The sequence below is a fragment of the Bombina bombina genome, unplaced genomic scaffold, assembly GCF_027579735.1.
Source record: "Bombina bombina isolate aBomBom1 unplaced genomic scaffold, aBomBom1.pri scaffold_786, whole genome shotgun sequence".
In the NCBI taxonomy this organism is placed as follows: domain Eukaryota; kingdom Metazoa; phylum Chordata; class Amphibia; order Anura; family Bombinatoridae; genus Bombina; species Bombina bombina.
This window is the reverse complement of record NW_026512285.1, coordinates 139,740-154,064: the sequence shown is the minus strand read 5'-3', so window position 1 is coordinate 154,064 and position 14,325 is coordinate 139,740. Positions and strand designations below refer to the sequence as shown.

The 14,325-nt window shown below is 40.2% G+C and overlaps 1 protein-coding gene across 2 annotated transcripts in view; it reads right to left on the bottom strand.

The window, feature by feature from the left end:
* Positions 1-531: 531 nt before the first annotated feature.
* Positions 532-14,325, bottom strand: part of LOC128644208 (WD and tetratricopeptide repeats protein 1) — a 46,958-nt gene continuing 33,164 nt past the window's right edge. For both annotated transcript variants that reach the window (XM_053696904.1, XM_053696905.1), the window contains exons 13-16: positions 2,749-2,984; positions 2,358-2,523; positions 2,064-2,256; positions 532-1,790 (exon numbers count right to left, since the gene is read on the bottom strand). In XM_053696904.1, coding sequence (XP_053552879.1) covers positions 1,581-1,790; positions 2,064-2,256; positions 2,358-2,523; positions 2,749-2,984 — 805 coding nt within the window. In that variant the 3' untranslated portion in view covers positions 532-1,580. The remainder of the gene's footprint in view (positions 1,791-2,063; positions 2,257-2,357; positions 2,524-2,748; positions 2,985-14,325) is intronic.

Below are 14,325 nucleotides of genomic sequence, written 5' to 3'. Positions count from 1 at the left end.
ATTAATATGTACATCATAGATTAATATTTAAGTTTAAGGTTATTAGGAGGTGCAATGGAAACACCTTATACTTGTCTTCTGTATCTCCCAGAGACACCTAGAACCTCAGATGGTGTCACCATCAGGTCCCAACAGGAACACCGTAGAATACATCTTAGGGGTAAGTAACAGCTGCGTCTGCTGTCAGTATAACTCTGCATGAATAAATATTTTTTTTTAAAGTAACGGCATGTTACAACCTTACTCAATGAAGGAGGTGCTGAGGGGGCAGTGCACATGGGCTACATGCAGACATATTATAACCAAGCATCCTAAAGCTCAGTCCACTGAGTAGCACACAGATCTTTAAGACTATCTGGACATGAATACAGATCAATAGGTTCCACAGAGATCATCCATATATGAAGTGTATACATGTCCAGAAATTCCTTAAGTGGTTAATAAGAAAAACTAACTTCCACTAATTGTGTACAAAAGATGGAACCCTACAATGTTATATTAAAGAACATCAGAAAATCATTCCATAACACATTTCAATTCTGATCAGAAATAAAGAAACTTTTATTCATAGATATACATCAAATACAAACTGGAACAGCCACCCGCAGACATACAACGCAGCTTTAGAAAAAAACTGAGGGAGTTTGGCAAAAATCCCATCAAGTTTTGGCAGGGCCTGTAACCCTACAAGGAGTCTGTGATGTAGAACAATACCACACCACACTTTTGTGTTCTGCGTCTACTCCTTAAACCAAATGGAGCCATCTAGCTGGTTCTAGATTAGAATGCAAACTAGAGAAGGGCTTTTCAATAACCTTGTCTCTCAGTGTTACGTTAATTTTATAAGCCACCTTTCTAGACCTGAGTCTAGAATACAAGCTTAAAAGCAAAGCCATAAAGAAGAAAACCTAGAACCATCCCAAGTAAACCCACTGCTGTTGTAGATCCCATTAAATTATGGACAGGTCTAGCATGTCAGCTACCATCATATATTTATAAAATCCTTCAAGCCTCACAGTTGGTGAGACAAGAACATTTTTTTAGCTATACTTTTGCAGAGACTTTGTGCTACAGTCTTCCAAGCAGTTCAGCTTCAGAGGCCAACACTGTCAAGCTAAAAAATTAGGAGATCCAGCTGCTGATTTCCTATAACACTATTATAAAGTTATGTCTGAAGAATTGGAGCTATTGGGTTTCAACAAGCTCTCCAGGTAGCACAGCTCATTCCTCCTACTGGAGGACATATTTTTCTTCTCTGTATTTAACTCCATGATGGTGTCCGCTTTTGTGCAATAGACATAACTCCGGAACGGAGAGAGAAACATGTGCAATGCTCGGCATCAAATTTATTATGGAGTTTGCGGAGGAGAGGCATAATGGGAGTTCTGTATAGTGGGGATGAGCTCATTCCATTCTTAACCCAATGCATCAAGACTCATAGGTAGAGCCAGAAGATATATGGAGTTTATAATCAAACTGGTGAGCCAAACAGGTATCTGTCTTACATAAGCAAGTTTCACTTTTCTATTCCTTATACATGTCCCACCACCTTGGCCCCTTGCACCTCCCTCCTCACTGGGTTAGCTAGGCCTGCATTGCACTTGTCCCTCGCTGGTGTCCTCATCATCAGATCCTCCCCCACCAGAACCTGAACTTCCCCCACTCAGTCCTGTAATTCTGTAACCCATGTTCAACAGCATCACCTCCAAGGGATCAGCATTCATTCTCCGCTGGTTGGCTTGACAGGCTCCTTCCATATCCTGTACCACCCGTCGATCTAGACCTTCGCTCTACAAGTAAATAGATTAGGATAACATGTTTATGTAGAGCATTGATAACCTTTTTTCACGTTTTCATTCAGCCATACATTATTCCAAATAATAAAGAAAAAACCTAAAGAACTTTAAACATTTCCAAAAAAACAAGACTGTTTTTATTTATTATCTAGCATTCTTCTCTTTACATACAGCATATCCTAACAAGCCAAACATTTTCTCCATCATGAGAGAACTATTAGAATTAAGTGCTGAGTATTTTATTTTCCCACAGGATTATATCCTTACCTCAGGCCTGGGGCTCCAAAGTCGAACCACCGGATCTATGCCACTGGTGGCCAGAAAGCAGTAGCTTGGATGCGGCTGCAGACAGTTTACAATAGACTCATCCCCCTGTAGGACCCGGACAAGAGCACGCGTGTCCTTCTCCCAAATGAAGAATGAACCATCATCAGAGCCACTCACTATGTACTGTGCATTACTATTGAGAAAAATTGCATTAAAAAACAGATAGGGTTGTGTTATTTTAGGTACTATGCAGGAGTATCCTAGGAGTTAGTGTTAGAGATATCTAATAATCACCTGCCAAGGAAGCTGGCCTCTTTGATGTCAGTTGTTGTGTTACAATGGCCACAGTATCTGTGTTTATAGTCCAAACTTTTCTCTCTCAGAAGCAGTTCATCCTCAGATAGCGAATCTTTTCTTCCACCAGGACGCAAGCGTACTGAACCTCCCTTTTTGTCATCTTCTGTGGGGTAGACAAAAAAAAAGAACACACACAACTTGGTTGAAGAATACAAATAATATAACTATATGTAAATATATAGAAAGATATGGGAGATAGATGCAGATTAAAAAGAGGGACATACAATACAAAAAGTAGGACGGAACTAGTGAAAGGACAACCTTAAGAGAAAAATTAAGAAATACCCCCAGAACAAAGTTGGGGATATCTCCATGAAAGAGGGCTCACGGTTGTCTGTCTTGGAGAAAAGGGCCACCCGGATGTCTCTGTCTAAAGCCTCACAAGCGCTGCTTTGTGCCTGCTCTGGGAACTTGGCTTTGAATTCCTCAAGACAGTCCATTGCCTCTGACACATAGCGGAGTTCAAACAAACAGCGGGCCAGTCGGAAATGAGCCTTCAGATGGGCTGGATTTAGTGCTAAGGCCTGTAGGCAATCCCGCAGTGCATCATAATGATCACCATCCCTATATTTGAAAAAAGAGGGACATGTAATGCAGTAACATTTGTGACATACCTCATACTTTCTATTTTTTAAGAAGACACACCTTTCCATATATCAGGGCTGTGAAAACTTTTGCATGAGAAGCCACAATGAAACGTTTTCCCAATACAAAAAGGACAAGTTTTAGAACTGCATGAATCAAACATATACTGTAAATATACATACCCAATGGTTAAAGGAAGGTTTAAGATGCAAATCTTTTAAACTGCAGTTTGTTACTAGTATATTAATATACCTGCTGGTTAAGCTGTAGCATTTATCTGTGATATTGTACCGACCCAGACAGATGTGAATGCAAGTGCTCCTCTAATTGTATGTGTTGTACGCCATATTTAAGCATGAATTTGCATTTTAGGGGGACATATACCTCCAAAATATGGGAACAGCTTTGAAGACAATAACAATTCCCTGGTAAGCTAAGCTGTTAATTGCAGGATCAAAAAAATATTTCCCGTACACTTGCTGAACCTAACCATTGGAATATGTTTGCTATACTGGCTATATCCATATAATCTGGGCAACAAGTAATCAAGAACGTCAATCTCACAAAAGATTCAATTAATCCCACCCACTATCGCCGTACCCTGGGCCTCTCTCTGCCGCAATCTCGCTTAAAGTACGAGTGGGGCAGTGCAGAAATATAGTTGCAGAGGTACGGATGCAGAGAGAACCACTCTCTGCATCGGGCAGCGGTGGTGCCGATCATTGGTGGTGTGGAAGGGTAAGGAGGGAGGCGAGTAAGCGGGCCATCGCTGGAGGCGGGCGGGAACAGGGGGGACTGCTGCACTACAGAAAAAAAAAACAGAGCGGCGGGGGGGGGGGGATCATACAGTGGAGGTGGGATTAGAGGATGGGAAATTGATCTGGGAGGGGGGTAAATGAGGTGGGGGGCAGCTACATTACAGACAAAATGTGTGGGGGGTTTATTAAATAAAATTGACAAATTTTGGAAAACTGGGTACTGGCAGACAGCTGCCAGTACCTAATATGGTGGGAATTAATTAGAGGAGGGAGAGTTAGAGAGCTTTTTGGGTGGGATGAGGGAGGTGGGAAGGTAAGGGGGTAATCCTACAGAGAAAAAAAATAAATAATAAAATTTAAAAAAAAAACTGTCTGCCAGTACTTAAAGGGATAGGAAAGTCAAAATTAAACTTGTATGATTCAGATAGAGCATGTAATTTTAAGACACTTTTAAATTCACTTCTATTTTCAAATGTGCTTCGCTCTCTTAGTATCCCTTGTTAAAAAATGAATACGCACATATCATACACTAGTGGGAGCTGCTGCTAATTGGTGCCTGCACACATTTGTCTCTTGTGATTGGCTAAATAGATATTTTCAGCTTCCTGTCAGTAGTGCAATGTTGTCACTTCAGCAATGGATAACAAGAGAATGAATAAAATGTGATAATAGAAGTTAATTAAAAAGTTGTTTAAAATTGTATGTTCTATCTGAATCATAAATGAACATTTTGGGGTTTACTATCCCTTTAAGATGGGGGTGACCAGTGTGTGGGGGAAGGGAGAGAGCTGTTTAAGAGGGATCAGGGGGTGAGAAGTGTCAGGTGGGAGGCTGGTCTGTACACTAAAGCTAAAATTAATCTTACAAGCTACCTAATTAACCCTAAGATCATGTATCAAACATTTATTAAAACAAAAGAGGAATATTCCAGTTAATAAAAGGGACGTCTCCCTGTAGCAATATAATTTAAAAGTCTAAAACACAAGATAATTCCTAAAATAAAAGTGTAGATAGTACTAGACTGACATATTAATTATTCTAAAAATGAATCCCAAAAAAATATATATTTACACAAAGTGCTAACACAGATTAAATGTTGCAAATGAGGCCTTCCGATTGCAGACAAATATATAAAGAAACAATGTCTCTGTTCGTCACTCGTTACAGTCTGTTCAAAGGAGAGAGTTCACAACTTATATAGAGAGACAAATGTCAGATGAATACAATAGGTGTCGATATGTAAATGCAGAGAACGGCAACTGTACAACGTTAGTATTAAGGGAAAGTTCCAAACATCAAAAGCACCGCTTTCATATAACACTGAATGACAGAGAGTATACCTCTATTTTCTATAAGTTGAAGATTTGTGTTTTCCTTACAAATATATGGTACGTTACCCTTTCTTATTTCAATGAAGTTGACTCACTCGTGCTCTGCGTCTGTCGTCACCTGTAATATTCCGGTGAAGGGGAAAGCCGATTAGTCCGCTGTTCTCAGCTGTTGCCGTAAATTTCCCCAAAAAAGGACCCTGCACTTAGTGCTTATGCACGCAGGAGGGGAGTCTGAAGTGGGTATACAATAGCCCTTCCAACCACAGCTCCCAGAATATTTGCTGTAAAGTAATCTTTGTTGAATCCTGAATATGATAAATAACTCGAGTTATATTTTTTAAACAGTTAATGAGGATATAGGTTTAAAAACAATGTGTCACACTGTTACACTGCCACACACTACGCGTTTCGCCCTTTTATGGGCTTTTTCAAGATAGTTGTGGCATGTGTAAGAACCCTTATAAAGGGATGTCCTTAATTATGATTGGTGGAAATCCAAATTGATGCCTTTTCTTAAGGTGGTATCAAGTTCTCATTTTTAAGGAGGTATACATAGATACACATATAACTTTTGTCTGCAATCATTATAGAGAAATGTCCTTAATTATAATTGGTGGAAGTCCAAAAGAGTGCCTGTTCTAAAGATGGTATTAGATTCTCATTCTTTAGAACAGGTACTCTTTTGGACTTCCACCAATTATAATTAAGGACATTTCTCTATAATGATTGCAGACAAAAGTTATATGTGTATCTATGTATACTTCCTTAAAAAATGAGAACTTGATACCACCTTAAGAAAAGGCATCAATTTGGATGTCCACCAATCATAATTAAGGACATCCCTTTATAAGGGTTCTTACACATGCCACAACTATCTTGAAAAAGCCCATAAAACGGTGAAACGCGTCGTGTGTGGCAGCATGACACATTGTTTTTAAACCTATATCCTCATTAACTGTTTAAAAAATATAACCCGGGTTATTTATCATATTCAGGATTCAACAAAGATTACTTTACAGCAAATATTCTGGGAGCTGCGGTTGGAAGGGCTATTGTATACCCACTTCAGACTCCCCTCCTGCGTGCATAAGCACTAAGTGCAGGGTCCTTTTTTGGGGAAATTTACGGCAACAGCTGAGAACAGCGGACTAATCGGCTTTCCTCTTCACGGGAATATTACAGGTGACGTCAGACGCCGAGAACACTACAGAGTTACCCGCTCAAGGAAAATACCGAGCAGGAGTGAGCCAACTTCATTGAAATAAGAAAGGGTAACGTACCATATATTTGTAAGGAAAACACAATCTTCAACTTATAGAAAATAGAGGTATACTCTCTGTCATTCAGTGTTATATGAAAGCGGTGCTTTTGATGTTTGGAACTTTCCCTTAATACTAACGTTGTACAGTTGCCGTTCTCTGTATTTGCATATCGACACCTATTGTATTCATCTGACATTTGTCTCTCTATATAAGTTGTGAACTCTCTCCTTTGAACAGACTGTAACGAGTGACGAACAGAGACATTGTTTCTTTATATATTTGTCTGCAATCGGAAGGCCTCATTTGCAACATTTAATCTGTGTTAGCACTTTGTGTAAATATATATTTTTGGCGATTCATTTTTAGAATAATTAATATGTCAGTCTAGTACTATCTACACTTTTATTTTAGGAATTATCTCGTGTTTTAGACTTTTAAATTATATTGCTACAGGGAGACGTCCCTTTTATTAACTGGAATATTCCTCTTTTGTTTTAATAAATGTTTGATATATGATCTTAGTGTTGATATCTTTGGCTTTAAGCGCCTTCCCTTAACCATTTCTCTTATTTACAGTTATTTCAAGACAATTTAGTGGGGATATTGTCTTCCTAGGGAAGTGTCTGATATCTCTTGTCCTAGCGCACCTCTATCTATAAAATTTCTTACCTAATTAACCCCTTTACTGCTGGGAATAATAAAAGTGTGGTGCGCAGCTGCAATTAGAGGCCTTCTAATTACCAAAAAGCAATGACAAAGTCATATGTCTGCTATTTCTGAACTAAGAGGATCCCAGAAAAGCTTTTACAACCATTTGTGCCATGATTGCACAAGCCGTTTGTAAATAATTTCAGTGAGAAAAAAAAAAGTTAACGTTTTTTTTTATTTGATCACATTTGGTGGTGAAATGGCGGCATGAAATATACCAAAATGGATCTAGATCAATACTTTGGATTGTCAACTAAAAAAACATAATTTATGCTTACCTGATAAATTCCTTTCTTCTGTAGTGTGATCAGTCCACGGGTCATCATTACTTGTGGGATATTAACTGCTCCCCTACAGGAAGTGCAAGAGGATTCACCCAGCAGAGTTGCTATATAGCTCCTCCCCTCTACGTCACCTCCAGTCATTCGACCAAGGACCAACGAGAAAGGAGAAGCCAAGGGTGTAGTGGTGACTGGAGTATAATTTAAAAAATATTTACCTGCCTTAAAAAACAGGGCGGGCCGTGGACTGATCACACTACAGAAGAAAGGAATTTATCAGGTAAGCATAAATTATGTTTTCTTCTGTTAAGTGTGATCAGTCCACGGGTCATCATTACTTGTGGGATACCAATACCAAAGCAAAAGTACACGGATGACGGGAGGGATAGGCAGGCTCTTTATACAGAAGGAACCACTGCCTGAAGAACCTTTCTCCCAAAAATAGCCTCCGAGGAAGCAAAAGTGTCAAATTTGTAAAATTTGGAAAAAGTATGAAGCGAAGACCAAGTTGCAGCCTTGCAAATCTGTTCAACAGAGGCCTCATTCTTAAAGGCCCAAGTGGAAGCCACAGCTCTAGTGGAATGAGCTGTAATTCTTTCAGGAGGCTGCTGTCCAGCAGTCTCATAAGCTAAACGAATTATGCTACGAAGCCAAAAAGAGAGAGAGGTAGCAGAAGCTTTTTGACCTCTCCTCTGACCAGAGTAAACGACAAACAGGGAAGACGTTTGTCGAAAATCTTTAGTTGCCTGTAAATAAAATTTAAGGGCACGAACTACATCCAGATTGTGCAAAAGACGTTCCTTCCTCGAAGAAGGATTTGGGCACAAGGATGGAACAACAATCACCTGATTGATATTCCTGTTAGTGACTACCTTAGGTAAGAACCCAGGTTTAGTACGCAGAACTACCTTATCCGAGTGAAAAATCAAATAAGGAGAATCACAATGTAAGGCTGATAACTCAGAGACTCTTCGAGCCGAGGAAATAGCCATTAAAAATAGAACTTTCCAAGATAACAACTTTATATCAATGGAATGAAGGGGTTCAAACGGAACACCCTGTAAAACGTTAAGAACAAGGTTTAAACTCCATGGTGGAGCCACAGCTTTAAACACAGGTTTAATCCTGGCCAAAGCCTGACAAAAAGCCTGAACGTCTGGAACTTCTGACAGACGCTTGTGTAACAGAATGGACAGAGCTGAGATCTGTCCCTTTAAGGAACTAGCGGATAACCCCTTTTCTAAACCTTCTTGTAGAAAAGACAATATCCTAGGAATCCTAACCTTACTCCAAGAGTAACCTTTGGATTCGCACCAATATAGGTATTTACGCCATATTTTATGGTAAATCTTTCTGGTAACAGGCTTCCTAGCCTGTATTAAGGTATCAATAACTGACTCAGAAAAACCACGCTTTGATAAGATCAAGCGTTCAATTTCCAAGCAGTCAGCTTCAGAGAAGTTAGATTTTGATGTTTGAAAGGACCCTGAATCAGAAGGTCCTGTTTCAGAGGTAACGACCAAGGTGGACAGAATGACATGTCCACCAGATCTGCATACCAAGTCCTGCGTGGCCATGCAGGCGCTATTAGAATCACTGATGCTTTCTCCTGTTTGATTCTGGCAATCAATCGAGGAAGCATCGGGAAAGGTGGAAACACATAAGCCATCCTGAAGGTCCATGGTGCTGTCAAGGCATCTATCAGGACCGCTCCCGGATCCCTGGATCTGGACCCGTAGCGCGGAAGCTTGGCGTTCTGTCGAGACGCCATGAGATCTATCTCTGGTTTGCCCCAACGTCGAAGTATTTGGGCAAAGACCTCTGGATGAAGTTCCCACTCCCCCGGATGAAAAGTCTGACGACTTAAGAAATCCGCCTCCCAGTTCTCCACTCCCGGGATGTGGATTGCAGACAGGTGGCAAGAGTGAGACTCTGCCCAGCGAATTATCTTCGATACTTCCATCATTGCTAGGGAGCTTCTTGTCCCTCCCTGATGGTTGATATAAGCTACAGTCGTGATGTTGTCCGACTGGAACCTGATGAACCCCCGAGTTGTTAACTGGGGCCCAGCCAGAAGAGCATTGAGGACTGCTCTCAATTCCAGAATGTTTATTGGAAGAAGACTCTCCTCCTGATTCCATAGTCCCTGAGCCTTCAGAGAATTCCAGACAGCGCCCCAACCTAGTAGGCTGGCGTCTGTTGTTACAATTGACCAGTCTGGCCTGCTGAATGGCATTCCCCTGGACAGATGTGGCCGATAAAGCCACCATAGAAGAGAATTTCTGGTCTCTTGATTCAGATTTAGAGTGTTGAATGGAATGAAGGACACGGCATGCATTTTGAAGTTTTGTTAACCTGTCCTCTGTCAGGTAAATCTTCATTTCTACAGAATCTATCAGAGTCCCCAGGAAGGGAACTCTTGTGAGTGGAAAGAGAGAACTTTTCTCTTCGTTCACTTTCCATCCATGCGACCTTAGAAATGCCAGTACTATCTCTGTATGAGATTTGGCAGTTTGAAAGCTTGAAGCTTGTATCAGTATGTCGTCTAAGTACGGAGCTACTGAAATTCCTCGCGGTCTTAGTACCGCCAGAAGAGTGCCCAGAACCTTTGTGAAGATTCTTGGAGCCGTAGCCAGTCCGAATGGAAGAGCTACAAACTGGTAATGCCTGTCTAAAAAGGCAAACCTTAGATACCGGTAATGACTTCTATGAATCGGTATGTGAAGGTAAGCATCCTTTAAATCCACTGTGGTCATGTACTGACCCTCTTGGATCATGGGCAAAATTGTTCGAATAGTTTCCATCTTGAACGATGGAACTCTTAGGAATTTGTTTAGGATCTTTAAATCCAAGATTGGCCTGAAGGTTCCCTCTTTTTTGGGAACTACAAACAGATTTGAGTAAAACCCTTGTCCTTGTTCCAACCACGGAACTGGATGGATCACTCCCATTAATAAAAGATCTTGTACGCAGCGTAGAAACGCTTCCTTCTTTGTTAGGTTTGTTGACAACCTTGACAGATGAAATCTCCCTCTTGGGGGAGAGGATTTGAAGTCCAGAAGGTATCCCTGAGATATGATCTCTAACGCCCAGGGATCCTGAACATCTCTTGCCCAAGCCTGGGCGAAGAGGGAAAGTCTGCCCCCCACTAGATCCGGTCCCGGATCGGGGGCCCTCAATTCATGCTGTCTTAGGGGCAGCAGCAGGTTTTCTGGCCTGTTTGCCCCTGTTCCAGGACTGGTTAGGTTTCCAGCCTTGTCTGTAGCGAGCAACAGCTCCTTCCTGTTTTGGTGCAGAGGAAGTTGATGCTGCTCCTGCTTTGAAATTACGAAAGGAACGAAAATTGGACTGTCTAGCCTTGGCTTTGGCCTTGTCCTGAGGCAGGGCATGACCTTTACCTCCTGTAATGTCAGCAATAATCTCTTTCAAGCCGGGCCCGAATAAGATCTGCCCTTTGAAAGGAATATTAAGCAATTTAGATTTAGACGTAACATCAGCTGACCAGGATTTCAGCCACAGAGCTCTGCGTGCCTGAATGGCGAATCCTGAATTTTTAGCCGCAAGTTTAGTTAAATGTACTACGGCATCTGAAATAAATGAATTAGCTAACTTAAGGAATTTAAGTTTGTGTGTGATGTCATCTAGTGTGGATGATTGAAGTGTCTCTTCCAGAGACTCAAACCAAAATGATGCTGCAGCCGTGACAGGCGCAATACATGCAAGAGGTTGCAATATAAATCCTTGTTGAACAAACATTTTCTTAAGGTAACCCTCTAATTTTTTATCCATTGGATCTGAAAAAGCACAGCTATCCCCCACTGGGATAGTGGTACGCTTAGCTAAAGTAGAAACTGCTCCCTCCACCTTAGGGACCATTTGCCATAAATCCCGTGTGGCGGCGTCTATTGGAAACATTTTTCTAAATATAGGAGGGGGTGAGAAAGGCACACCGGGTCTATCCCACTCCTTAGTAACAATGTCAGTAAGTCTCTTAGGTATAGGAAAAACGTCAGTACTCGTCGGTACCGCAAAATATTTATCCAACCTACACATTTTTTCTGGGATTGCAACTGTGTTACAATCATTCAGAGCCGCTAATACCTCCCCTAGTAACACACGGAGGTTCTCAAGCTTAAATTTAAAATTTGAAATGTCTGAGTCCAGTTTATTTGGATCAGAACCGTCACCCACAGAATGAAGCTCTCCGTCTTCACGTTCTGCAAACTGTGACGCAGTATCAGACATGGCCCTTGCATTATCAGCGCACTCTGTTCTCACCCCAGAGTGATCACGTTTACCTCTTAGTTCTGGTAGTTTAGCCAAAACTTCAGTCATAACAGTAGCCATATCTTGTAATGTGATTTGTAATGGCCGCCCAGATGTACTCGGCGCTACAATATCACGCACCTCCTGAGCGGGAGATGCAGGTACTGACACGTGAGGCGAGTTAGTCGGCATAACTCTCCCCTCGTTGTTTGGTGAAATATGTTCAATTTGTACAGATTGACTGTTTTTTAAAATAGCATCAATACATTTAGTACATAAATTTCTATTGGGCTCCACTTTGGCATTAACACATATAGCACAGAGATATTCCTCTGAATCAGACATGTTTAACACACTAGCAAATAAACAGCAACTTGGAAATACTTTACAAAGTAATTTACAAATAATATGAAAACGAACTGTGCCTTTAAGAAGCACAGAAAAATATAACAGTTAAAATAATTAAGTTATAGCATCAATCTTTGTCAGAATATACAGTTTTAGCAAAGGATTGTTCCCCTCAGCAAATGATAACTAACCCAGGCAGCAGAAAAAAAATACACAAACGTTTTTTTTTTTTTTTTTATCACAGTCAATACAATCAGCACAGCTCTGCTGTAATGATTACTTCCCTCAAAAAAGGCTTTGGAGATCCCTGAACTCTGTAGAGATGAACCGGATCATGCAGGAAGAAAATGAATCTCTGACTGAGTTTTTTCTGATGCATAGTGAAAGCACCAAAATGGCCCCTCCCCCACACACATAACAGTGAGAGGGATCAGTGAACTGCTCTAATTTAAATCAAAACTATTGCCAAGTGGAAAAATAGTGCCCAAAACATTTTTTCACCCAGTACCTCAGAGAAAAAAACGTTTTTACATGCCAGCAAAAAAACGTTTTACCTCAATAATTAATTGTCATTTAAAACCTATTGCAAGTCCCTGCAAATTAGGTTAAGTCTATGTATACAGTCTAAAAACCAGAGAAGTATAAAATATACATACATGACAGCCTGATATCAGCTACATCTACTGCATTCAAGGCTGGGTTTACATTATAACGGTATGGCAGGATTTTCTCATCAATTCCATGTCAGAAAATAATAAGCTGCTACATACCTCTTTGCAGATTAATCTGCCTGCTGTCCCCTGATCTGAAGTTTGCCTCTCCTCAGATGGCCGAGAAACAGCAATATGATCTTAACTACTCCGGCTAAAATCATAGAAAAAAACTCAGGTAGATTCTTCTTCAAATTCTACCAGAGAAGGAATAACACACTCCGGTGCTATTATAAAACAACAAACTTTTGATTGAAGATATAAAAACTAAATATATCACCATAGTCCTCTCACACATCCTATCTAGTCGTTGGGTGCAAGAGAATGACTGGGGGTGACGTAGAGGGGAGGAGCTATATAGCAACTCTGCTGGGTGAATCCTCTTGCACTTCCTGTAGGGGAGCAGTTAATATCCCACAAGTAATGATGACCCGTGGACTGATCACACTTAACAGAAGAAATATATATATATACAGGTGGCCCTCGTTTTACAACGGTTCAATTTACACCGTTTCAGAATAACAACCTTTTTTTCCAGTCATGTGACTGCTATTGAAAAACATTGAGAAACAGTGCATTTATTAAAATAGCCAGTAGGTGGAGCTGTCCGCTTGTGTTGCAGCAAAAGCCAAGCAAGCGGAAATTAATCAGTTTAACCAGACCTGAGCTATCGAGCAGATTTCAAAGGAACAAGATCTTCCTGTCTATAAATCAGTCCAGATTGGAATGCATAGGAAGAACTGTTTTCAGAAAAATGCAAGTGAAGTCTGTGTTGTGTGATTATTTTATTAGGTTTATAATGCTGTTTAGCATGTAAAGTCTTCATTTCAAAGCTTTAAAAATAATGTATTAGGTGTTACTTATGACAATTTTGAGAGGGGCCTGCAACCTATCTCCCTCACTTCCCATTGACTTACATTATAAACTGGGTTTCAATTTACAACGGTTTCGATTTACAACCATTCCTTCTGGAACCTAACCCCGGCGTAAACCGAGGACGACCTGTATATATATATATAAATATATATATTATTTTTTTTGATAGGTAAATAAAAAAAACAAGGCTCTATTTCTGTTTAAATTGAGTGATAGCAAAAATGCTCTGGTCTAACTGCTCTCTGCCAAATGCATTAACTTTCTTGATACCACCATTTAGGCTCAATACCATACAGATACCACTAGCCAACTAAACAACCCTCATAAGTGAAATATGATAGCTAATTATACACTAAGCTCTCCAACCAATCCATAACCATATATGTTCAGATAAAATTGACAGAAAATTACATCTCCAGTCGTGGTATTTGAAAGTCAGTGATACCACCCACAAATTACAGAAAACCAAACAATGGAGAAACTAAAATACTCATGAACAAACATATAGAAATACGGAGCACCACTGGAAATTAAACACACTTATTGTTACATACAATCCACAACTAGAAACCCAAAGGAAAATTACAACCAAGTATCCACAAGGGTAACCAAAATTCCTCCCTCTTCTCATACAGGCCACTTTTAAATTTTAAGATAACTATCAAAAAGCTACAATACAGGCACTCTGTAATAAAAAAATAAAATAAAAAATAAAATCCAGCAGTAAGAAGTAAAATAATTTAAAGGGATAGTAAAGTCCAAATTAAACTTTCATGATTC